Source organism: Mixophyes fleayi, chromosome 1 (genome assembly GCF_038048845.1).
Source record: "Mixophyes fleayi isolate aMixFle1 chromosome 1, aMixFle1.hap1, whole genome shotgun sequence".
Classification (NCBI taxonomy): domain Eukaryota; kingdom Metazoa; phylum Chordata; class Amphibia; order Anura; family Limnodynastidae; genus Mixophyes; species Mixophyes fleayi.
This window is the reverse complement of record NC_134402.1, coordinates 459,238,893-459,266,517: the sequence shown is the minus strand read 5'-3', so window position 1 is coordinate 459,266,517 and position 27,625 is coordinate 459,238,893. Positions and strand designations below refer to the sequence as shown.

Genomic DNA, 27,625 nt, shown 5'->3' with positions numbered 1-27,625 from the left:
AAGAGAGAAGAGCAAGGACAGGTAAGAGACAATGGCACAATTTGTCTAAATTTGAATGCTGGAGAATACACCTGAACATTCATATTCAGGAGTATTCCTATACACCTATATATTCGGAGGAGGGGGGGGGGGGGGCTCTGCCGTATTAGCCTAGGGCGGCCAGAACCCTTAATCAGGCCCTGCTTACTACAGCCTAGGCTTTCAGAGAGGGAACAGGGCGGGAAAGGATTGTATGCACGTACTCAATGTACAGTAAGGGTGTGCCAAGCTCGAGCGCATGCATCAACGTTCGATTCAAGGTTTTGGCATCTTTAAGGTATCTATTTTCTGACCTATCACTTGCACCAGCTACAGGTCTAGTCTAAGTACCATAAACTAGTGATGATGACTGAGTATACAGCTATAACAAGTGTTTGCAATCAGGAGCAACTTTAAAAAAATATTTTATGTACAGTAGACATTAATAGCATCCTTATAAATGTATTTCATGAAAAACAATAAATAAAAAAACACGTTTTAAATTTTTTTTAGGAGTATATTTACTATGCAGAGGTTCTGTAGGACCACCAATTCCCGGTGCTTTGAAGGCATTTTTTAAAATGGCCCCATCGGATCTTGTCTTTAATAAAATTTCCATTTGAAAGAAATGCCTTCATAGAGTCGGGAATCAGCGGTTCTACAGAACCTCCACATACCCCTTAATGTTTTGTCATTAATGCATATATTATTATTAGTGCTATTATCTAATCTTAGTCATATGGCACCACAAAGGGTCTGCAGTACTGTACAAAAAACATAGGAAAAAAACAGAACACGGCACACAGAGCAGTACAATAACAGAAACAAAGTGCAATAAAATGATTACAGCTGAGAAGTGGTGCGTTCGGTAATGAGGTAAAAGTGAGTTCAGGAGCATAGAGACACTAGGAGGGGAAGGAGGAGAGGAGGGGTGTGAGCTAAAGAAGGCTGAATCTGTGCCCAGCAGTGTGCCCAGCAGACCAGAGCAGTGATGGAGATGGGAAGGCAGGGGAAAGGAGGATAACCAAGGGTGAGGGACTAATGTCGAGGTGCAAAATGAGATTGGGGAGCCGAAGGCAGAGGTAAACATGAGGCGGAGGACATGAGGGCGGTAGTAGTCATATTTTTGATGGAAGAAATACAGACACATATCTTGCTAATATGAAAATACCCACAGGCTAAATGCCAATATTTCAATTTCGCTGACAAAACTAACATACAGACATTGTAAATGCCAAAGGTGAAAATGCAGACAGTCACAATGCCATAACAATCGGCAATGCCAACGGATCCAGCGGCTATAAAGCCACTCTACCCGCTGGCACTAAACAGTGTTAAAAATAATAAATGTAAAAAAACGTGTGCCCACTCCCTTTTATATTAACCCCCCTAGTGCAGCCAACCTAGTGCTGGTCAGAGAAAAATCAGGGGGACAAACAGAGTGGGGTCCCCCAAAATCTCCTTCAACCAGCTTGGCTTAGCCAGTAGAGGTTGGTGGCACCATAACAGATGAACCCGCAGCAGGGGTCCCCTGCCATGATGCCAACCAGCCGCAGGCTGGTCAGCACAGGGCTGGGTTCCCTAGAGAGTTGGGGTCTTTAAAAATTGTGGGCAGTGAGTGTGGGGTAATAAATGTTTTAAAAAAGAAATAAACACAATTTTACATTGGTGACAGCGTGGGAAAGCATCCCTGCCCCTGCCCCGGCATCTGACGCTTTGCCACGCTGTCAGTGACGCAGCCTCGGGTTATAATTAGACCTGCCAGCTGTTAGAATTTCGTTATGCAACATTGCATTTTTGACAATCATTTTCCAGCTGGATTAATTTGGGGATCAAGTTGCCAGAGAAAATTTTTTTTTTTGCAAACACGCTTGGAATGTTTTTGTGGGGTAGCCATTGGTATGCTTGTCCTTGTAGTACTACAAGCACCAGCATGCCCACTCTTCATGGCTGCCCGGGCTTGCTGGGACCTGTAGTTCACCAATGTAAAATAGTGTTTAATTTATTTATTTTAACCATTTATTACCCTATACCCACTGTAGGAAGTCCTAGTGCTGTCATCACGGGGCCGAGCCCACATTTTTTTTGCGGATCCCAATTTCCTGGGGAATCCTGCCCTGTGCTGACCAGTCTGGGGCTGGTTGGTATCATGGCAGATGGACCCCCTGCTGCGAGCTCACCTGCTATGGTACCACCAGCCGAGGCTGGCTAAGAATATGGCTGGTTGAAAGAAAATCGGGGGGACCCTGTGGCGGCGAAATTTAAATACCTGCATTTAACATGCCGGCAGGATAAGTGTTGATATTTCTTCAGTCGGAATTTCGTATGCATACCCACGAGGATTAGAGGGCCCTGCTCGTGGGAGCTTACGATCTAAAGGGACGGGGCAGACTCAAAGTGCTGACTCAGGTAGAGGTGACAAGAACTCTGAGGGGAGAGATGACCAAGAGGGCAGAATGAGGACGGAGGAAGAAAGAAGGAAAGCTTAACTATGATTGGTGAGGAAGAATCATGAAGAGGTGGGTTGAGGAGGGGCCATAGCAGGTTAGATAGAGGAAGAGTAGGCTTTCCTGAACAGGTGGATTTTGCGTGATCTCTTGACGATTTCCATGCTAGGGGATAGCCTGATAGGATGAGAGTGATCATTAAAGAGAAGGCGGCAGCACAGGAATCTTAAATGAGAGTGAGACATGGTAATCAGACGGGAAGTGAGTCGGCGGTCATTGGCTGACCGTAGAGGGTGAGAGGAAGTATGAATTGTTTGAAATATGAGGTTGGAGAGATAAGGAAAAGTGGAGCTCTAGAGGGGTTTGTAGGTGAGGGAGATGAGTTTGAAGATGATTCTACAGTGGAGGGAAAGCCAGTGCCGTGCTTTACAGAGAGGGGAGTCAGATGTAGACCGACAAGAGAGGACGATTAGTTGGACTGCAGCATTGACTATGGACTGAAGACGAGTGAGACAAGAACAGGGGAGGCCAGTAAGGTGGAGGTGGCATTGATCAAGTTGGGAGATGATCAGAGAGTTTGAATGAGAGTTTTGGTGGCATCAATGGATAGGAAGGGTCTGATACAGGCGATGTAGCGGAGGTGGAAGCAGCAGAATTGAGTAAGGATTGGATGTTGGGGGTGAAAGAGAGGGAGGAGTCAAGGATGACACCCAGGCATTGAACTTGGGGAAAAGTGGAGATGATGGTATTACCAATAGTGATGGAAAGGATGGGAGGGCAGGGGTCTCTAGAGGGAGGGAAGGGGAGTCTATAAGTTCAAAGTTGACCGTATTGATTTTAAGAAAGTGTTGTGACATCCAGGAGGAGATGGCAGAGAGGCAGCAGGACACCCTAGTGAGGAGGGAAGGGGAGGAGTCAGAAGAAGAGAGGTAGATTTGAAGTTGATAGGAGATAGGAGGTGACCCAAGAGAGGACAGTGCCATAAAGACCAATGGAGTGAAGAGTGTGCAGCAGTAGAGGGTGATCAGCTGTGTTCAAGGCAGCAGATATATCCAAGAGGATGAGAAAGGAGTAGCGTCCTTTACACTTAGCAGTTAGAAGGTCATTAGTGACTTTTTCCAGGGCAGTTTCTGTGGATTGGAGAGGATCGAGGATGGAGTTATCAGAGAGGTAGTTAGTGAGATGGCTGTAGACCAGCCATTAGAGCAATTCATAAGCAAAGGGGAGGAGAGAAATGGAGTGGTAATTGGACAGGGTGGTGGGGTCAAGATTGTTTAAGAATGAGGGAGACAATAGCATTTTTGAAGGAAGAGAAGACAATACCGGAGGAGAGAGATAAGTTAAATAGCTGGTCTAGGTTTTAGAAGGCAGAAGGCGAGAGAGATCTATGGGGAAGGTAGACTAAGGAGAGGACATAATTAGAGAATAGATTTCCTCACCTGAGTTGGGGCAGAAGGAGCACATAGGATGATTAATATAGAATTATTAACAGGTAACATTAATTGAATAGTTTTCATTTATTTTTGTGTGGTCTTTTCTGACTTGAAATTCCACATGTGTATTGGACGTATCCTGCAGTGACCGGTCTATTAGAGCACAATGGACCTAGAATTAGATACCGACGTGCACATTACGTTCTTTTTGTGTTTGGTAATGAGTCAGGCCTGTAATGTATTTCACTGTGTTATATTCATTAAGTCAGTTTATTACTTAAAATTTAATGTGTCACAATAACCTTTTCCTAAAAAAAGTATGTTTACAAATATTTCATAATATTATAAACATTTGCATTTGATTATAATTGCTCAATATTTGCACTCCTCAATAAAAGCAAAAAAGAGTATTTTAAGTGAAAATTCTTCTATTAGAACCACCTATATTATTGTTGTACATATAAGCATGGAATCCTTGTCTTGTAGATGGGGTGACAGGTTCTCCAGTGGTTTTGTATCACTCTCCTGGCTGGAGTTGAGGACAAGTGGCATCATGTTTGTCCAGGAACGGGTAGGGAACATGGCTGGGATCAGAGGGATCCTCTCCCAGGAAACGCCATTCATCTGTCACACTGGAAGGAAAGATATATTAATAGTATGTATGAGCCACAAGCAGGGTACAAAATAAAGTGTCCCTCCCCCATTATCTGGAAATATAGGTCTGAAAGGTGCGGAGCTGTCTGGAAGGAGACATGGACATCTCTCACCTTCTGATACAAGTTCAGGTGTTCTGGATCTCATGGTCCATTTATATTTATTTCTGTGAAAAAATAGAGGAAATTTGGAAATAGTGGAATTTAACACTTACTGATGATTGACTTTTAGTGCGCAAACGCAAAAGCAAAATAAAAGTTGACTAAGTGGCCTAGAGGTATAGTAATCTTTGCGACATTAACGGGAATTGTACCACATAGACCAGTGAATGCTTTGTTTTGCCAACTTATCATTCATGACAATTTCGTCTATTCCATTTCTATGTTTATTTACGCTGTTTTCCTGTATGTGTCCACATGAACTAGCCAACATGTTCCATGTATTCTCACCATGTAAACTCCATCCATGTATTCTGGATAATCAGTTGAAGTTTAGTTTCTCAGAAAGATTTGTAATATGTGATATTCTATTGTCAATAAATCTCTTATTACTGGGTCAAATAAACGTCACTGAGAAAGATATTTTAGGCGGAAAAAAACGTTGTTTATAACATCATTTTCTCTGACAATTTTTTTGATCTTGTTGTTCAAAAGACATTTTAAAGGCCACCAGTCTTCAAAAGAATTTTTTAAAAGACAATTGTGTAAAACTTAAATAACATTTTCAGTGTGACACTTACAGAATGATTTGTGATTGGCTGCCAGTGAATAGGTATCAGCAACTACTGGCTTTCATCATTTAATAGTGCTAGTGGGAGGGTATGTCTTTTTAATGGGAATTTTTTCCCCCCAATTAGACTATGATGCATGAAGAAAAAACAAAGAAAAATGTCATTTATATTTAATAAAGTAGTGAACAAAAGTTTGAGGAAGTTATTTATTCGGTAAAAATGTATTTTAAATATATTTGTTTTTACTCAATTGGGTTAATGGACAGGAATATTAGGGATTCGTGTTCACATGGGCATATCTAGGACAAACCAAGTCCCATTAAAAAGTAAATTTTTTTGGTAGGATGGGACATGAGCATCTACTCACCGATCTGGAGGCCCCCACTCTGTCACCACATGTGCAGTGGGGCCATTTTAGCCTTTCAATATTAGCAAAAGGGAACCAAGTGTGAGAAAACAATAGCACCCCTCAAAAAGTGTAAAAACTTCCCACAATTCAAAGTGTTGGCTTAGATATGAGTCAAACATGACATTTTGGACTGAATATCCTATTTTAGCATGTAGGTTATGATGAAACAAGCTTGATATCTCCTCAACCAGCCTGTCCCTCGTTTCTCACAAAATGCTTAGGCTTACAACATGTACTTTTTATAGCCTTGTTTATGTTCCCCAGCTCACCAGAGTACAAATGCCATGTCTAATTACATGTGGATAAGGGGACATTGTAGCTCATTGTAAATATGTATATATGCTTATTGTATATTGTTGATATTGCAGTGAAGCTGTTATTCATGTTTTTAAAAGTGAAGCCAGGTTGGTTATGGGTAAAGATCAAGTTCTAGGACACAGGTGAGGGGCTGACTGCAGCCCTATATCTGGAGGTGGGGAAGCTCAATTAGTATCCAATGTCCTCTACAAGACTAGTCCAGACATTTTGTCTGCAACCCAGCAGGGGAGTGTCACTCACCAGACTGTGAGTGCTTCTTCCCGTGTGTTTAGGAACCGTGGCCGTCCACCATCCTGAGGGTCTGCGCATGCGCAGCCCTTTCAAACCTTCAGTACCTGTTCCTTTTAGTTAATTGGCTGATCAGGCAACACTCCCTATTTAAAGCACCTGAGTTCCATACCTCGTTGCCTGATCTTGGAGTCTCATTCCCCATGAGCCTCTGAAGGTGTTCCTGTGTTTCCTCGTGTATTCAGCGCTGCTGATTCCTGTGGTTTCCAAACCACTTCAACTCTCCTGTGGTTTCCAGATCACTTCAACCCTCCTGTGTTTCATCGTGACTGTTTAGCTGATTCCTATCCGCTGCCTCCGTGCACTACAGTCTTCAGCTCACTTCAACCCATCTGTGTTTCATCGTGACTGTTTAGCTGATTCCTATCCGCTGCCTCCGTGCACTACAGTCTTCAGCTCACTTCAATCCATCTGTGTTTCATCGTGACTGTTTAGCTGATTCCTATCCGCTGCCTCCGTGCACTACAGTCTTCAGCTCACTTCAACCCTCCTGTGTTTCATCGTGACTGTTTAGCTGATTCCTATCCGCGGCCTCCGTGCACTACAGTCTTCAACTCACCTCAACTCTCCCGTGTTTCCTCGAGACTGCAACAACTGATTCCTATCCGCTGCTCTCCGTGCTCAACTGTTCCAGCTCAGCTCTACTCTCCCGTGTTTCATCGTGACTGCACCTGCTGATTTCTATCCGCTACCTCCGTGTACCTGCAGAGTCCTGCTGGCTGCTATTCCTCAGTTCTACTTGTCCGCAGCAGCTGATCCGCTCTCCGTGCTTCTCAGTGTTCCTGCCGGTGTCTACTCGCCAGTCTGCATCGGATCTACGCCTCGCTGCTTTCATCTCGGCTAGACCATCGCTACTCTTCAGGGTCCTCCAGGAGTCCAGTTCTACATTCTACTGCTTCCTGAGTATTTGTTGCTTTCCCTGCTGGTCTACCTACCTGTGCGCTGCACCTACTTGATTACCGCTTCACCCTCCAGGGACTTCGCATCCTGCCGGCCTCCAACCTTTCAGGTATCTCTGCACTCCTGTCTGACAGCCTGCTCCTGAACCACGGTATGCATACTTCTCATTGACTGTGCTGGTGTATTGCATATCTTGCTGGACTGAGTTGTTCTCCTCTGGAGTTTACTATCCGCTGAGACTATTGCCATCATTGACTGTGTTATCTTTTGCCCGGATAGTTTCTGTGACTTTGTATTATTGCAGTGCTGTTCAGTCATTACTATATTGTGCATGTCATTGTGGATCAAGTTCAAGGTGCCCGTGTATCCTCTGTATTGCAGTCTCTCCCCGTGCTCCTCCTCACATATATATTCAGTGGTACAACTTGCTAGAGGCAGACCACTGATCCCTGTTTCCTGTGTCACCTGTTCCAGTATCCTCTCGCATAGCAGTGGTACAACTTGCTAACGCAGACCACTGACTCCCCGGATACCTCCACTTGGATTCCATTCCTTCACCCAGACAGTGGTACAACTTGCTAAACGCAGACCGCTGACTCTCATCACCTTCTCGTTGCTGTTGGACATTCCTCCTCACCATAGCAGTGGTACAACTTGCTACCGCAGACCACTGACTACCCTCACGTTCCTTTGTCCATTCAGTTCCTCGTGTACTTCTACATATATATTACCAGTGCTGCTAGTCATAGACTTTCACGAGCATCTCTATCATCTGCTGTCTCCTGTTCCGTGATCACCCCGCTACCAGAGTGCCATATTACCATCTAGACTGCTCTGGTAAGCTCATCATCTGGTGATCCCTGGGTAAAGACTCCTAGTGCCCGTGACAGGGAGCTTCTGTGGAGGCACAACTCATCTCCACTCTACTCTCCAGCCCCCTGATCCAGCTCCCACCAATGTTTAAGAGAGAGAGAGCCAGGGGTTTACCCAGGGAGGAAAAAGCACTGTGGAAACTTGACACTGCATATAAGGAACCATTCGAGTTGAGGAGATGATGTTGATTTCAGAGGATTGATGGCTGGAAGCTGTAGGTGACTTTAACATAATCTAGAGGGGTAAGGGATGTGGTAAACCTGCCTGGCATTTATTTACTGTGTCTACATAATAATCTAGTGTTGTTTTTATAACAATAAATGTACTGTTGTACCTTTCTAACTGCATTTGCCTGACTGACTATAGAAACCTTACAGGTTACAGGGTAGGCTTCCCTGGCATAGTAAGGCACCTGTAGGTGATCAGCCAGCGTGAAGTGGGTAGAATTGGTCCAGAGATATTGGTGACTGATGCAGCACAGACAGTTGACAGAACTTGTCCTTAACATAGATGATTTCACCTCTGGTTAGTCTATCAGCTCTGAATTACAGATAGTAGGGGATATTGACCTCTTAGTCTGGTGTGAATGTATGATAAGCACCCTGTGGATACTGTGCATTAAGGTGAGTTTCTTTAAAAGTTTACACATATTAATATGCATAAAGCTGATAGGACCATGAAGGAATTGTCAGATATAAGTTTAACATTATCTGAACAAAGTAAGAGGAAGAGTACAAGAACCTAGATGTATGACACCAGTGGATGCAGATACTGGGAATGAGGAGGTAACATTCTTTGGGTCGATAACGAAATGCTGGTGGTTGTATGTAAAATGACTCAGCTGAAGGCATAACACAAGTTGTATAGGAATTCCTTAAAAGGCCGTTTTTGTGGTATAAATTAATCTGGCGTGAACCCTGGCAAGGATAGGGTCAGACACGTAATAGACTACAACTTCCATAATCAAATTCTGGGTGAGCCAGTTACCCAATGGGCTTTGAGCAAGGAATAATGTCATGCCACAACAGTACTCTAGTAAGTGTAGTTACATGTAGAAAAGGAAGACAGTCTAAGAAGACATGTAATATTTTAAGGGAGACAGTGCTTTGTAAATGGTAGAATGAGCAGGGAAACCAAGATAACCACAGGAAGAAGACCGAAATCACTCGTAGATTATAGATGGAGTTGATTTGTGGCAAACAATTGATGTTCTACAGTTCAAGCAGGTGTGGCAACAAAAAGTGGATGCATGAATATATGCCTATACAGATTGACATGATTCTGGCACCTACTTGAGCCTTTAGAGGCAGGATGAGGGAGGGGACGGGCAGTCTAACAAAGACCTCGTACAGTAAGAGCACATTCACACAACTATGAACAGATGCAAACTGGGGCACAGACACATAAACGCCTGTCTGAGCCGTATTATTTGAGGGTGGTCACGGGCAGGTACAAATAGCAGAGATTGATGATGACGGTGGCCAGCGATAGTGAACTGCCTGTGATTGGCTGTTTGCGAGTGCTCCAATGACGCTGAGGGCTGCTTGTATGTATTGTTTTCCCCGCAGGTGAGACAGGAGGTTGTTTCTCCTCTACTAGAGAGGTTTTGAAGTGTTATTGATGCCTAATAACAAACACATATTGTGCAAACAAAACAAATGGTTGTAAACATGGGTGTAAGTGTATGTGCCGTATGCCTGGTGTAAACCTGGAACGTATGCTGCTGATACAGACTGGAATGTATCTTTCAATATTTGCAGCTTGGCATATGCCCACAATTCCAGCTTTTTATTGAACGCAATTTGCGTTTTATCTGTATCTCCCCTTATCTGTAACCACTGATTGTGTTTTCAATAATATACTTCTGATGCTTCTATTTTTTTTCTGTAATGGATGTCCCCCTCCCCTCTTGTATAACTAATAACACCCTAACTGCGATTTACAGCCCAGCGATGCTACCCCCTACAGTGCCTCAAACTCAAAGGGTTATTCACATCCATGCTGAGTACCCTCTCCATCTACAGTTTTGTTACCCTATCTTGCACATGCCACCAATAATTTGACAAAATACTCAAACAAATGCATAAGACTCTACATACGATAAGACTACGTGAATAAGTTACGCGGGTATCAAAAATAAAGGTTAGGCCGGCCTAGCATCCCGTGTCAGCCAGCAACGTACCTGTGGATTTATATATATATATATGCAGCAAGGAAGTCTTATCTGGAACAAGCCCCACCAAGGCCACACCACCATTAAACCAGGTTGGGTATAAAAGTATAAACTAAACCATCTACTGGGTGTTCTACTGTACGACATACTGACCAGGGGCTTGTCTCCTGATGGAGTGGTCCAGGATCTCGCTGCTGTATGGATCTGAGAGAGAGAGAAATTAGAATTGGAAATAGAAGCAGGCACTTGTATCCAAAAAGACAAATTTTAATTATCTTAAAATTCTATGTATTTTACCTTTATTAATTATATAATTAAAAATTTAAATAAATATTACCCTAAGCAATTCAATGTAGACCCTAGTTTATAACAGTGAAATATTAAAAACATAGAAAAGAATGTGCAACTAGAAGAAAAAGTATAAATAAAATACCAATTATTATCCAAAATCTGTAAGAGGAAAAACCTCTTTAAAGGGCAGCTATAATGTAACAATAAAATAGGTTACGTGAGTTTGAATCACTCTTTTATTGCATACACAGATATATTGCATCTTTATATCCAAAATAACTCTTGGCCTTATACAAATTATATTTTTATATTGAACATATAAATATATTACATCTATATATCAAAAATTATCCCTTAACCTCATACAAACTCCTTTATTTGTTAGGCGCTGCGGAAGCCTTGTGGCGCCTAACAAATAAAGGATAATAATAATAATAATAATAATATTAATATTCACTAATAACATTATGTATAATCCTCAATTATTACTTATCTGCCAATTTAATATGTAGCATGCTTAAATAATCCACTCTCAAATCTGTATATATAGTGTTTTATTTAGGGATCACAAAATACACTATATGGGCAAAAGTATTTGGCCACATCTGTTAACTATTGAATTGAGGTGTTACAATTAGACCCATTGCCAGAGATGTATAACATCCAGCACCAGCCATACAGTCTCCTTTTTATCATTATTTCATCATCATCAATATTTACATATATAGCACTAACAAATTCCGTTACGCTTTACAATTGGGAACAAACATTAATAAAACAATACTGGGTAATACAGACAGACAGAGAGGTAAGAGCGCCCTGCTCGCAAGCTTACAATCTATGAAACACAAGGGCACGTTCTATATTATATTGCACATTGGACACTGGACGAGCTAGAATGCAAAGGTAATGGTACTGAGTGGGCTGTGTGTGTGGCAATGTTGGTCAGAGGGTTGTTGTCTTGTGTTAGATGTGTATAGGATTGTAATAAGGTAACCTAGGGAGATGCTGGTTAATGAATATCATAAGCTTGTCTGAAGAGGTGGGTTTTCAGAGAACGCTTGAAGGTTTGAAGACTAGAGGAAAGTCTTACTGTGCGAGGGAGGGAATTCCACAAAGTGGGTGCAGCCCGAAAAAAGTCCTGTAACCGGGAATGGGAGGATGTGATGGAAGTGGAAGAGAGACGTAGATCTTGTGCAGAGCAAAGGTGTCGAGTTGGGCAATATTTTAAGTGAGGGGATGTATGTTGGTGCAGTTTTGTTGATGGCCTTGTAGGTTAGTAGAATAATTTTATATTGGATTCGTTAAAAAACAGGCAACCAATGTAGAGACTGACAGAGTGGCTCAGCAGAGGAAGAATGACTTGCAAAGAAAATCAATCTAGCCGCTGCGTGCAAAATAGATTGTAGGGGTTCAAGTCTGATTTTGGGAATACCAGTAAGGAGGGAATTAAAATAGTCGATGCGGGAGATAATGAGTGCATGAATTAAGGCTTTGCAGTGTCTTGTGTGAGATATGTGTGTATTCTGGAAATGTTCTTTAGATGTGTGTAACATGATTTAGATATAGAGTCGATGTGAGGAACAAAGGATAGTTGTGAGCAGTGCCGTAACTAGACATTTTAGTGCCCTGGGCGAGACAGGGCACCGGCGCCCCCCATCTATGTGGGAGTGGCATTTGACAAGTGGGTGTGGCCAACCTAATGTGTGGGTGTGGCTAGCACTTTACTGAAAGAAATCTGTTACACATATTTGCAAATATATATATAGAGAGACTGAGACTGAGAGAGACTGACACTGAGAGAGACTGAGACTGAGAGAGACTGAGACTGAGAGAGAGAGACTGAGACTGAGAGAGAGAGACTGAGACTGAGAGAGAGAGACTGAGAGAGAGAGAGACTGAGAGAGAGAGACTGAGAGAGAGACTGAGAGAGAGACTGAGAGAGAGAGACTGAGAGAGAGAGACAGAGAGAGAGACTGAGAGAGAGAGAGAGAGAGAGAGACAGAGAGAGAGAGAGAGACAGAGAGAGAGAGACAGAGAGAGATAGAGACAGAGAGAGAGAGAGACAGAGAGAGAGACTGACTATGAATTCATTTTCAGCTTGCACGGAGGTGGGGAAAAAGGAAAAATAAGCCTAAAGTGAACTTCGTGGACTGAGATACTATTATGATAACAACATTATTCACAACACTTCAGGAAAGCGCTACTTGGCTACACTGCGGAAGAACTGCACGCGATGCTTACCATTCTGCCGGACAACGATGAATAAAAGTATGGAGTACATTTGTCAGAAGCGCACAATTGTACTGTTAAAAAGACCAAACACCCAAAAAATGAGCCTTTACAGTTGGACCTTTACAAAAGGAAGACGGCGTGAAATTGACAGAGAACAAAAAACAATGTTATTTACCGTCCTATACAGCGATGTGCCTTTAACTTCTGCAGTGGAACGTATGTGCGTTCCACAGACAGGAAGTTCGGCATTTGCGTTCCAAATGCCGAACTTCCTGTCTGTGGAACGCACATGCGTTCCACTGCGGAAGTCAAAGGCTTTTCTTTTCACTGACAAAAGAGCTAGGTAGCGGGCGGCTGCTGCGCCCCTTTGGGGCTTGCGCCCTGGGCGACGGCACCGCCCGCACCACCCTAGTTACGGCTCTGGTTGTGAGTCAAGGATAACACCTAGGCAGCGAGCTTGTGGGGTGGGATTTATGGTCATGTTATCAACAGAAATAGAAATGTCAGGCAGGAAGCTTCTATTTTTGGTGGGAATATTATTAATTCTGTTTTTGAAAGATTGAGTTTGAGTTGGTGAGAAGACATCCAAGATGAAATGGCAGAAAGACAGTCAGTAATTTGAGACAACACAGATGGCGAGAGCAGGGCCGTAACTAAGGCAGTGCAATAGGGGGCGACCGCCCAGGGCGCTACACTGACGGGGGCACAGTTTATAAATATTTTAGGTTCATTTGGTTAAAATTCAGGGCTAGGGGGGCAGCACTTTTGTTTCTCGTCCCAGGCGCTAAAATTTTAAGTTACGGCTCTTGGTGAAAGATCAGATAGATTTGTGTATCATCCGCATAGAGATGATACTAATACCCAAAGGAGCTTATTAGTTTTCCAAGAGAAGTGGTGTAGATAGAGAATAGCAGAGGACCTAGGACTGAGCCTTGTGGTACTCGAAATGATAAAGGAAGCGGAGCAGAGGTGGATCCAGAGAAATTAACACTGAAATAGCGATTAGATAGGTAGGATGAGAACCAGGATAGGACAGTGCCTTCAAGACCTAGGGATTGTAGCGTGTGTATGAGGAGAGAGTGGTCAACTGTGTCAAATGCAGCAGAGAGATCCAGGAGAATAAGGAGAGAGTAATGGCCTTTAGTTTTAGCTGTGACCAGATCATTGACAACCTTGGTCAGCGCAGTTTCTGTGGAGTGTTGAGGGCGAAAGTCTGACTGAAGAGAATCCAGTAGGTTGTTTGCTGTAATAAAGTGTGTGAGGTGAGTGCAGGCAATTCTCTCGGGAAGCTTGCAGGGGAATGGGAGCTGAGAGATGGGGCGGTAATTTGAGAGAAAGTTTGCAAACATTTGTGATACAAAATGGTTCGTTCTGAAGAGCTCAGTGACTTCAAGCCTGGTACTGTGACAGTGTTTTATTTAGGGATCACAAAATATATAATCCCATTATTAGCATTATAGTATCAGTATTAGGGAGTACAAGAGCCTCCCCCTTCATAAAGCTGTAATCAGTGAAATGTGTGTCGGGTAACTGATGTCAGGAGTTGTGTTAAAACCCGGAAGTTGGGTCAGTAAGTGGCGATGCCGCTGGTGCTCCCTAACAGACCCATGGTTATTTCAGATATACCAACATGAACAATATAATCTACAGTATATTTCAACATAATTAAAGAGCTGAATCCGTCCTTATCTGCAAGCATTGAGCTATTATATTAATACTATTATTCTGAAAACGATAAGAGGCATATTTTGGTAATGGAATAGTGGGAGATTTCAGAATATGATAGAGAGACGTTTCTCCATCAGAAGATGGGTATTGGATGCTAATTAAGAACCCACTGCCCTAAAATATTCATATTGATCTGGCACTATCTCATTTAAACCATATTGGATGGAATACTAGAGCCCAATGTGTGTTAGATAGTGTCTTTAGTCTGGAATAATACTTACAATAGGATAATATACACTATATGGACAAAAATATTCGGACGCTTGACCATTACACCAACAGGGACTGTAATGACATTGTATTCAGATACATAAACTGTAATACGGAGTTGATCCCCCTTTTGCAGTGATAACAGCTTCCACTCTTCTTGGAAGGATTTCCCCAAGATGTTGGAGAGTTTCTGTGGGAATTTGGCCAATTCATTCTATAGAGCATTTATGAGGTCAGACACTGATGTTGGACGAGAAGATCTGGCTCACAATCTCCATTCCAGTTCATCCCAAAGGTGTTCGATGGAGTTGAGGTCAGGGCTCAGTCAAGTTCTTCCACACCGAACTCATCAAACCATGTCTTTGTAGACCTTGCTTTGTGCACTGGGCACAGTCATGTTGGAAAACAAAAGGTCCTTCCCCAAACTGCTGCCACAAAGTTGGAAGCATAGCATTGTCCAGAATGACTTGGTATGCTGAAGCGTGAAGATTGACATTCACTGGAGATAAGGGGCCTAGGCCAAACCCTGAAAAATAGCCCCATACCATTATCCCTGCTCCACCAGTCTTCACAGTTGGCATAATGCAGTCAAGCAGGTGACGTTCTCCTGGCATCTGCAAAACCCAGACTCGCCCATCTGACTGCCAAAGAGAGAAGATTCATTACTCCACAGACTGCCAAACAAAGAAGCGTGGTTCGTCACTCCACAGAACATGTTTCCACTGCTCCACAGTCCAGTATCAGTGTGCTATACACCACTCCATCCGACGCTTGGCATGGGTTTTGGTGATGTGAGGCTGCATGTAGCTGCTCGGCCATGGAAGCCCATTCCATTAAGCTATAGTTTTTGTGCTTACATTAGTGCCGGTGGAAGTTCAGAACTCTTCAGCTTTGGAATCAGCAGAGCGCTGGCGACTTTTACGCGCCATGTGCCTTAGCAGTCGTTGACCTCGCTCTGTGATTTTACGTGGTCTTCCACTTCGTGGCTGAGTTGCTGTTGTAACTAAACGCTTCCACTTTCTAATAATATCACTTGCAGTTGACTGTGGAATATCCAGCAGGAATGAAATTTCACAAACCGTCTTATTGCACAGGTGACATCTATCACAGTCCCACGCTGTACCACACAGTATCACACATCCTATCACAGTCCCACGCTGTACCACACAGTATCACACATCCTATCACAGTCCCACGCTTGTAGTCACTGAGCTCTTCAGACCGACCCATTTTGTATCACAAATGTTTGCAAATGGAGACTGCATGGCTAGGGGCTGGATGTTATACACCTCGGGCAACAGGTCGGATTGAAACACCTCAATTCAATAATTAAAAAGTGTGACCAAATACTTTTGTCCATATAGTGTATTTTGTGATCCCTAAATAAAACACTATAAATACAAATTTGGGAGTGGATTATTTAGGTCTGTTACATATTAAATTGGCAGATAAGTAATAATTGAGAATTATACATAATCTATATATATCCATTATTACCATCTATATATACACCCAGCATTATCAGTGAATATGCAGTTTGCATGAGGTTAAGGGATAATTTCTGATATATAGATGTAATATAGTTATATGTGCAATAAAAGAGTGATATAAACACACGTTTAAATATATAATTTGCATGAGGACAAGAGATATTTTGGATATATAGACGCAATATATCTGTATATATAATAAATGAGTGATTCAAACTCACGTAGACTATTTTATTGCTACAATATAGCTGCCATTTAAAGAAGTTTTTCCTCTTACAGATTTGGGTGACTGCTCCACCTAGGGGTCGATAATATGTATTTTATTTACACTTTTTCTTTCTATTTACCCTTTCTTTTCTATGTTTTTAATATATCACTGTTATAAACTAGGGTCTACATTGAATTGCTTAGGGCAATCATTATTTTAGTTTTTAATTTTTAATGATATAACTAATAAAGGTAGAATACCAAAAATTTTAAGATAATTGGGATTAAGTTTTTTTGGATAGGAGTGCCATCTTCTATTTCCAATTCTAATCTCCCTCTTTCTCTATTATTATCAATTGGAAGAGCAGCCCCTCAGGTATATCAATTTTGAGGTGGCAATATATAGACGGGGATACCTTTAACCCTGTGCGGATTTTCTTCTTTTCTGTTGTGGTGTACGGATCTCCAGGCCTCCGTGGATCTCATTACCTTGTGTACTTGCCAATAGCAAGAGGACATTGGTCTTGATCTCTGTCCAACTGGCAGAGGAGTGAATAGTGTGGCTCGGAGTCAGTGCTCCATAGGATCAAGAACATCACTCCAGAGAACTTGGTGTCTATAGTCTCTTTAGGGTATGGATGGATAGTAAGCTTCATACTATAGTGGTGGACCCAATGACAGCTTGTTAGCTGCATGTACCCTCGTATGATCTGTAAATACCTCTATTTTTCTATATAAAATAACGACCACTTGATCTTTGTCAGTTGTGTGCCTTAGGTTCAGAAAGTTACCAGGTAACAGTAGCACAGTGGTGGCCCCCTATCTCATCACTGGCATTATGACATGGCAGACACAGCTCTCAAAACAGCCTGGGGTACTGAGAGGACCCAGCACACAGAGATCTGAGCTCTATGGGCTGCTCCTGTGATTGCAGAGGACACCATGACCTCACCAGGACTTCTCCAGCAGAGGGCAGACTCAATGCAGTGAGGGACAGACCACATAGACGCAGCTCTCTAAGATCCGTACACTGAATCATTTAGTGCTGACTGAAGACCAATAAAATAAACCAAGATGTTCCCAAAATAAAAAGAAATATCAAGTAAAAATAAACAATCAGCTTTGTGCTTACAGCTCCATCACTCCTTTAACTTTATTTAAAATAACCTGCACATATTTGATTTTGTTATAAAACATACAGGTTGTGATTAATTAAGTAATGTAAAGGCCGATATGTGCCCTATTTCACGTAAACTCGCTCTGCGCATGTCTCGAACCGACTATACACCAGGGAATGCAGCAACATCCAATTCATCTTGGAGCAAGAATGACACTTACTGTAGCCTACGATTTCATGGGCGGAACGGGGAGGGGACTGGGCGTATGCCCGTAGTCAGTGTACAGTAAGGACGTGCCAAGCTCAAGCAGTGTCCAATTCAAGCTTTGGGCATCTCTCAGGTACGTTTTTTTCTGTCGCATCATTTGCACCAGCTACAGGTCTGGTGTAGGTGCTGATTAATAGTGATGATGGCTGTGTATGATACCCAACCATGGCGCACCAAACAGACCCACTACCTGCAAAAGTGCTCCCGTACTGCAGGAAATCTCATTCCTGTCCAGATCTCTTCCACTACAAATTCGTCCTCTCATCTTACAGCGCTGTCCTTTCTATTGACAAACAAACATTCTTCAAATCTCTAATATCCATCCAGTCTTCTAACCCACGTCACCTCTTTGCCACTTTCAACTCACTTCTCTGCCCACCTGCACCCCCTCCCCCTTCCTCCCTCTTCCTCTCCCTTCCTCCCCCTTCCTCCCCCTTCCTCTCCCTTCCTCCCCCTTCCTCCCCCTTCCTCCCCCTTCCTCTCCCTTCCTCCCCCTTCCTCCCCCTTCCTCTCCCTTCCTCCCCCTTCCTCTCCCTTCCTCCCTCACAGCCCATGATTTTCCCGTCTACTGCAAAGAAAAAATCGATTCCATTCTGTTCTGTGTGTGCTGTGGAAATGTCCTAAAAGCTAAACATATTGTTCTTAAATGTTAAATTACAGATTACTGTATATTGTGTTTGAATCCCAGTTTTAATTAACTCATTGCTCCATGTGACCAGAGCTATTCACTGAGGCTAAACATTATTATATAAGAATCACTGTGTTGAAGATATCCTATTTTCAGGAGGGAGCTCTCATCCTTCATCAGGGGGACATTAATTTATAGTTAGGTGCAAAGCAAAAAAAGGAAAAAATTGGCGCTTTTGGCAAAACTATGTTACACTGCAAAGGGGGGATTAAAACGTGTGGATAGACTTACATTTGGAAGGCGGTATGTTCTAGCTAAACTCTAAATTGCAGTGTAAAAAGAAAGTTGTTCAGTGTTTGTGTGCAACATGCAAAAGCAGACAGCATTTTCCATGTATGCAAAAATTCAATAAATGCATCTGCACCATTTGCATTGTAATATGGTTTCTATAGGAACACGTTTCCTCATTTCTGCTTTGCTCCTAACTCTAAATAAGGCCCAAAGTCTTTGCCTATTGGTCCAGTAAAATCTAGTCCTGATTGGTTGGCTGAATGCAATCTACCCCCTCTCCCCAATTGGTCACCCTTCTAAAACATCCAGTAGGACTGGATCAGTATTAAAAACACTTATTTAAATATTTGGCACATGTTGCTGTATTGTGTGTATAGAAGTAATACCCCATTCATACTGCACCAAAAATCCGGGTTTTTGCAGAGGCACGCTGAAAAACCCGGGTCTTGGTGCAGTATGAATAGTCCAACCACAAAATCCCGGGTCTAAAATCCCGGGACTTAGACCCGGGATTTTGCGAGTGGTAATTCCCGTGTTGGACCCAGCTCGCCTGCAGTATGAATGGTGCACCCCGTGTAATTCCCGGGTCTCACCATTCATACTGTAAAAAAAAAAAATTGTGAAGTAAAAAAAAAAGATTTTAATTAATAAAAAATACATAAGAAATGTTTACTTAACTTATTTTCAGCCAGCGGTGTCTCCGGTGCGTTGCCGGCTGTCAGGGGGACCTCTGGGTACTAAAATGACGTCATTTCTAATGGACTAGAAATGACGTCATTTTAGTACCCAGAGGTTTCCCTGACAGCCGGCAACGCACCGGAGACACCGCTGGCTGAAAATAAGTTAAGTAAACATTTCTTATGTATTTTTTTTTAATTAAAACTTTTTTTACACTTTTTTTTTTCTAAAACCCGGGTCGGGCAGGTGCAGTATGAACCCGCCCGACCCGGGAATCTTCTTATCTATACTGCCCTGTGCCCCGGCAATATCCCGGGTTAACAACCCGGGATATTGCCGGGGCGGCAGTATGAAAGTGGTATAAATGGTTCCAGGAGCCAGAGAAGGAGCCTGGTGGTGGCAGTGACATACAGCCAGCTGACACTCATAGTCAGTGATAGTATGTAGTTACTCCAATAGGAATGACCAGTTATATCAGAGTACTGACGGCAAAAAGGAAATCCCCATTACAAATTGGTAGAATCACAGATAAACTGATGAGAGAGAAGACAGACTGGATGAGTTGTCCGTTCTGTCACAACTAACTCAGACTCACATTGACTGCAAATACCACATTTACTAAGTATCCCATCACCATTGGTGAGAGCAGGAAGGGGGAGGGAATCTCTCATCAGAAGGGCTTAAATAGCATTTACTATAGCTGATAACATGGAGATAGTTACCCAGGTCGTTTCCACCGAGTATAAAGTATCTTTCCCACAAGAACCATCACCAGGGTGAGCAGTATGGTAACTGGCACCACAATCCATGGTGAAGCCAGGAATGAGCTGGAAAAACACAAGTTAAGGAATGGATCAGTGATTCATCGCACTGGGTGAACTAATAGGTCTAAGTGAGGCTTGGGGCAGACTTCAGTTTCAATATCCATACCTTAGACAAGTCACTTTGCCTTCAAGAGTTTAAACCACTTGATAGAATATATATGTATGTATGTAAATAAATAGAAATATTTTTACTTTAATTATTAACAGTGATGCCTATAATAGGGCAGGGGACGGTACTGTGTAATTTCAGTAAATTATTTACCTGCATAAAGTTCCCTTAAATACCCACGGATGCCTCATCCCTCCTCTGCTAGTTATCCCCATTAACCACTGTATGGTAGGACCAGGCTACATGGTCATAATTCAAACAGTCCTAATTGTAATCTTTGCTGTCATTGAACCGCACACATCTTCTAATTAATAAAATATTGTGATAAGTTGAACCAACATTAGAGGTAGGTGATGAGCTTTGTACTTACCCCTTGTGGCATCTCGTTGTCCACTTTGAAGGAACCGTCATGGTATCTGGGGTAAAGAGATGAAGATTTACCTACTAGGCGCAGTGTAATACACTTATATAACGTGTAGTCTGGGTCAGCAGTCGTTCTTCCCATTATTAAAAAAGTGTTTCTCAATGAAAGCGAATGGGAGAGAAAGAGTAAAGACTGTGATTTTTCCTTATTTCCTCCTAGTCCTTATCATCATCATCATCATTTATTTGTATAGCGCCACCAATTACGCAGCGCTGTACAGAGAACTCATTCACATCAGTCTCTGACCCATTACAGCTTACAGTCTATATTCTCTAACATATACTAATTTAGTCAGCAGGAAAACCCCAAACAAACACAGAGAGAACATATAAACGCCACACAGATAAGACCATGGTCAGGAATCAAACTCATGACCCCAGTGCTGTGAGGCTGATGTGCTAACCACTGAGCCACCATGCTGCCTCTCTCAATGTATAAAAGTTGAGTGAAAAGGAATCTGCAAATCAGAGTGTAAGTGGGTCTATTAGACAGTCTTCTGCAGTCAAACTATGTCGCAATGCAAGAGGTGCAAGTGCAGGGAAAACACTGGAAGCATTTACATGTAGTGTATAAATACTGGGCAGCTTTATTATAACCCTGAAATATTACGGTTGATCTAAGACGCAGCTTTTCATACCTGGTGTAACATTGTAAGCAGAGATAAGACTGCTGTTTACCCTCCTGTAAATACACCCTGTCCTCCAATTTATCTAATCAAAATAATCCCATCTCACAAAATGGTATTTTGTCTCCTCGATTTTCCACTTCTGTGCAAAAGTGTCTTCTTAAGTGAAACAACAAACATGGCGTCTCCTCCTGTCCTGATCTTTAGTGGTTCCCAAGTCTGGAAGAAGATGTAGATGAGCTACTGTATTCTTCATCCACTCATCCCACCTGTCCCACCTGTCCCACTCATCCCACCTGTCCCACCTGTCCCACCTGTCCCACTCATCCCACCTGTCCCACCTGTCCCACTCATCCCACCTGTCCCACTCATCCCACCTGTCCCACCTGTCCCACTCATCCCACCTGTCCCACCTGTCCCACTCATCCCACCTGTCCCACTCATCCCACCTGTCCCACTCATCCCACCTGTCCCACCTGTCCCACTCGTCCCACCTGTCCCACCACCCACTGCCCAGTATTTCCTGCGTTCTTAGAATATTTTCTTCACCAGCATCTGCTCTGTACATACTTCACCAACTTATCTTTCCCTTTCTTTCTCACTTCTGTTCCATAACATAAAATCCAGTGATATGTCGCACTTTTTCTCTATTGTACCATATCCCTACCTATAGCCCCCATATTATATCAATATACTTCATGAACACTTGATTAATTGCCCTAGCTTTATTGGGGCAGGGACTGGTGTGAGTTTGTTCTCTGCACAGCGCTGTGGAATTAGTGTCGCTATATAATAAATGATGATGATGAATTCATGACCATCTCAATTATTTAATATAACTGAGACTTCCCTCACTAAAGCTTCCAATGATCTCCTGGTATTTAAAACTAAAGGTTTTTCCTTCCTAGTTGCTCTAGATCTGTCTTCTGCCGTCAACAGTTGATCACCAACTTCTCTTTCAAATTGTGAGCTAAGAACCAATGGAAGCTGCCTTCTCATGATGCTTGTCTTACCTTTCCATCTTAATTTGAGAGCTAGGGGCCATCAGGTGCTAAGATTTCTAGTTATGGCTCTGATGTATAGTAATGGTACTAGCATCTGAATCAAAGCCTTTAATCACCCGTTCATCCAATGTAGTTCTTTGACTAAAAAAGTTATTGAAAAAAATATGCAAGAAAGATTTAAACGAAAACTTACTCTCCCAACCCACCCTATGTGCCGAAACGGCACCGATTTCAGAGATTCTCAAAGAGACCTTCTCATATAGGCTTTACTTGAAGCTCTGATTGATAAAACAATTAATCCAATCAGATATAAGTGGGAGAATGTAAAACAAATTCTCACCACTTCTTATATCTCTGATTGATTGATACTATCAACCAATCAGATACATAATATGTCGTGGGAAAAATATTTGAATTTTTACCCGCAATTCAAACTGAGTTTCGGGAGAGACTATATAGAAGAATTTAATATAAGAACCTGAAGTGTCTAGCAAGATGACCCTGGGCATAGAAGACAGAGGAGCAGAATAGAAATAAATAAAGACACTAATAGAAGAAGAAAGAAGAAGGTAGAAAAAAATAATGAAGATTTGGAACGTTAAAGAGCAGAAGACAGTAGCTGCCCACATGGAAAATGTATGTCTAGTCTTCAGCTGGAGTAGAATACTTCTCATAGCTCTTGAATGCCAATACTAATTAGGAGAATAAAGTTTTACCAATAAAAAGTTCTAAGCAGGAAATGTTGGTCACATTCCAGACATTTGTATTATTCCGCTTGGTACATCTCACTTTATGGAAATTTGGCTCAAATCCAGAAGGACAAATCACTGTGACTTCTTCACCTGGGTCATAATATTCCTGGTCTGGACATAACGTTATATTCCAAGAAGAGACGTTCAACTTTCCACATCTCTCTGTAAAAAAATAATGATTTTATTCTATATTTCTAAAGATTAATATTTGTTTTCAATCTCAATGAAAGTTCTTTTGTCCTTGGTGAAGTTGTAACGATGAAAATTAGAAATAGTCATCTCATCGTACATTTCTGAGGCTACACTTGGCATGAACTACATTTTAATGTTTCAGAAAGAGGCACAAAGTTATGTGATTGAGGATATAAACCCATTTTGAACAGCGAAGTAGTGGCCTTTATTTTCATACTTTGGGGATCTTGTAGAAGTTCTTAAAGTTAACGAAACAAATTATATTCTGAGTATGTCTACTGAATATTGGTCAAAATACTTGTAGAAATATTGTCCCTGAATTTATACTTTGTGTAATCATCTTCACTGCTCATACTTCATCATCATCATCATTCCGCAGCGCTGTACAGAGAACTCATTCACATCAGTCCCTGCCCCATTGGAGCTTACAGTCTAAATTCCCTAACACACACACAGAGAACGACTAGGGTCAATTTTGACAGCAGCCAATTAACCTACTAGTACATTTTTGGAGTGTGGGAGGAAACCGGAGCACCTGGAGGAAACCCACGCAAGCACGGGGAGAACATACAAACTCCACACAGATAAGGCCATGGTCGGGAATTGAACTCATGACCCCAGCGCTGTGAGGCAGAAGTGCTAACCACTTAGCCACTGTGCTGCCCACATACTTCATAGTAATTGTAGATAGGAGACTTGTTTTCCTTTTCCGTTACTGATCTATTCTAAATTAGTTCATAAAAAGCATCGTTGGAGATGCTTTTGGACTTGATTAAAAGATATAAGTATGTATTTGACATGATTCCTACCTACACATGAACTTCGTTCATCTTCAGGAAACAGGAGAAATTCTCTGGACTCCTTTCTGCACTGCAGCCCGAAGGTCTTCTTCTCATATTGTTTCTGACAGGAGACCTCAATCACTCTGTTCTCCTGAATCTCAGTGACATTTGATGGAAATTCTACAACATCTGTCCATTCAGCTGTTTTATTGCAGATACCTGGTAAGAAGACATATTCCACATCTCATCTGTATCATATCTGTGCTGTTTGTGGCAGAATAACAGTTCACTATCTACTATAATTTCAATAATACACATCAATCCAATGTAGACTCCTGACTATGCCTCATTCTGGAAAACATTTAAGTCTACATGTCTACATCTATCAGTAAATAGAAACTAACTTAAGATATTGCGATCAATTTTTTTTATTTTTTTTTAACGCTTTATTTAAAGATGAAACAACAGGAAAAATACAATCAACATATTTGACATAAAAGTATTAATATTTAAAGTGTCTCCTCTGTAATTTTAATATTGCGATCAATTTTAAGGTTTTTAGCTGGAGGCATGGAGCCCTCTCATACACTATATGAACAAAAGTATTTGGCCACACCTATTAATAATTGAATTGAGGTGTTTCAATCAGACCCATTGCCAGAGGTGTATAAAATCAAGCACCAGCCACGCAGTCTTCATTTGCAAACATTTATGATACAAAATTGGTCGTTCTGAAGTGACTCCAAGCGTGGTACTGTGATAGATGCCACCTGTGCAATAAGACAGTTTGTGAAATTTCATCCCTGCTGGATCTTCCACAGTCAACTGTAAGTGATGCTGGGAGAATGTTACCTGTCTGCCGGCACAGAGCACTGACCTCAAACCCATTGAACACTTTTGGGATGAACTGGAACTGAGATTGTGAGCCAGGTCTTCTCCTCCAACATCATTCCCTGACCTCATAAATGTTCTACAGAATGAATGGGCACAAAATCCCACAGAAACACTCCAACATCTTGTGGAAAGTCTTCCAAGAAGAGTGGAAGCTGTTATCACTGCAAAAGGTGGACCAACTCCATATTAAAGTATATGTATTTGAATACAATGTCATTACAGTCCCTGTTGGTGTAATGGTCAAGCATCCGAATAATTTTGTCCATATAGTGTATATGTGGGTGCAATTTGACAATCAATAATTTAATCTACTTACTTATAAATAAGCCTGCACATAACTGATTATTTTACAAAATATATTCAAGTGTCACAGAATGAAGATTTTATGTTAAAGGACTGATTGTATATTATAAAATAAATTTTGTGCCAAAAAATAAATTTTGTGCATTAAAGGATTGTTTTTGTGCTATAAAACTATATTGTTCTACGTCAAATATTGCAAAATATTTTTTGGCGTTTTACAAAATATTTGAAACTACACAATAAATTAATTTATACAGTTGATCTACTGTAGCTAGAATTATTTTATGAGTGCTGTAGAATAATGCATTTCTATGTGTGACTGGTTCACTGATAAATAACTTCTGGTATAAATGTATTTAAGGGAAATAGCCCAGGGCGCTTATTTATATAATTGCACATGCACTTATTTTTAAAATTGTGTATATTTTGAGATAAGAAATCGTTATTTCTGAGACTAAGGCAGAAAATGTGTTTTTCTGTTTTAGCCTTTCTAAAGGAAATGCCTTATTTCTGATGTATATACCTGATACAATGAGCCTTTGTGGATAGAGTTATTTTGTGTATTGGGATGTGTTTTATATAGAAGTGTCATTGTTTGGGGTTTGTAAGGTTGCTAGTGGAAACCTCCAATTTGGCATATGGGGAGGGAGTCTGATAGCAGGAAATGCCTGCTCTGGCCAAAGGTCCAGCAGGGGGTCGTTGCTGTGTGGCCTTTTGTCAGAGTGTTCAAACCTTTATGAACATTGTGAACAGCATGTGATGCAGGACATCACAGCATTTCTAGAATTTCACTGATAAGTGTAAATATTGTTAGCTTTGCAATGCATGTAAATCTATCTTTGGTAAACAGGTTACATGCTGATTCTAAAAATAGCCTGTGTCTAAACTGTCTTAAAGGCACTGGCTTGTATTGAAAACTTGTTCTTCCTGTTTCTGACCTGATCACTGGTACCTCTAACCAGTGTGAGAGCAAATAAACATCTTGCTTCAAAGACCTGCTTGGAAACATCTTCAATATTGCTGCATTCCTGTGACCTGCCGATTAGACCCCAAATCTTATCCGTTCTCCGGCTGTTTCTGAGAATGGACCCAGCTTTTCCAGTACCACCGCTCTGCCTGCTACCCAGCAGCTCTGGTCAGTGTGATAGGCCAGGGGGGAATCCATCCACAGCATCCCTGATCTATAGTAAGAGGTCAGGAGTACCAGCCCAGGTACACCAGTAACGGGGTACACTCGCAGCATCAGTTAATCAGAAGAAACCCTATTCTGGATGCCGGTATAGGAATTCAGTGGTGGCATCCTTTGTAAGCCCCTCCTACTGCGGCAAGAGGGTGCATTTTTGATAACTAAAGAGAACAGTGGCAAAGTAAGCCCAGCCGGGTCCCAGCAACAACAGACAGGGTGGCATAGATGATCCATCCTGTCACACTATTGTTACAACTCTGTCTGTTGTTTGTACCTAGCAGCAGTGCCTCATACCACCAGAGGTGCTGCTGTTCTGTTCCTGAACTCTTCTACGTGCCTGAAGGAGTTAATCTCCTTGCATTATGCCTGATTAGAACTGCACCTGTTGCACTGCTTTAAGTACCTGCCTCTAGCTGTGCTCTGTGCAATTCATCCCGTTGTTCCTGGCTGCTGCTAACCTGCTCCTGTTCTGTTTGGTATATACCCGCTGGATTGTATTTCTGTGTATGACCCCTGCCTGTGCCTTGGACCTTGCCTGCTTGCCTGACACCCCGAATTGTTTGCTTGTACATTGGACCATGCTGTTTTGCCTGTTGCCCTGACCTTTTGGACAGACTTCTGGACCTCGCCTATTTGCTTGATCTCTGCCTGGCTATTTGGATTTGTTTAGTGAAACTGGATGCTTTTTGCCTATTGCTTTAATTTTTAATGGAGGTTTTTCCCATGAACTTGTGAATTTGCTCAATTAAGCCCAGAGTTAGTGGAGCAGTATTGAGGTAGTCAGCAAAACACCCCCCATAATTTGATTGAGCCGGGTGCTGTTCCTCCACTTGATTAACAACAATAGCCAAACATCATTTAGTTTGGTGGTTTATGATTATCCAGATAGAAAGGCTGTCTGGTTTCGTATCAGGATTTTTCTCCACTACTCTATATACAATTGAAGGGGGCTTATTATAGTGGTTATCCATCCATGGTTCTCCTTTATTATATATAGCTAGGCATGCATCCAGTTAGTTTTAATTATACATTGGTTTTAACTTTTGATATTTTATATATCTCGCTGTTTTAGTGGACTAAATAAAAGTTATATTTTAAGTTATTTCTGAACCCTGAACCCACTCTCTGAATTGGTGACATCTTA

At 41.8% G+C, this 27,625-nt stretch overlaps 1 protein-coding gene across 7 annotated transcripts in view; it reads right to left on the bottom strand.

Moving 5' to 3' along the window:
* Positions 1-4,201: 4,201 nt before the first annotated feature.
* Positions 4,202-27,625, bottom strand: part of LOC142102504 (CMRF35-like molecule 5) — a 40,647-nt gene continuing 17,223 nt past the window's right edge. Inside the window, exons 3-9 of one of the 7 annotated variants that reach the window (XR_012679274.1) lie at positions 24,126-24,317; positions 23,089-23,286; positions 20,690-20,735; positions 20,109-20,213; positions 10,397-10,447; positions 4,666-4,718; positions 4,498-4,530 (exon numbers count right to left, since the gene is read on the bottom strand). Coding sequence is in view for 6 of the 7 variants with exons in the window: in XM_075187339.1 (XP_075043440.1) it covers positions 4,416-4,530; positions 20,109-20,213; positions 20,690-20,735; positions 23,089-23,286; positions 24,126-24,317 (656 nt within the window). In the remaining variant the exon portion in view is untranslated. Of the gene's footprint in view, positions 4,531-4,665; positions 4,719-10,396; positions 10,448-20,108; positions 20,214-20,689; positions 20,736-23,088; positions 23,287-24,125; positions 24,318-27,625 lie in introns of all 7 variants that reach the window. The other 6 variants (XM_075187340.1, XM_075187339.1, XM_075187341.1 and 3 more) reach the window with 6 other exon arrangements.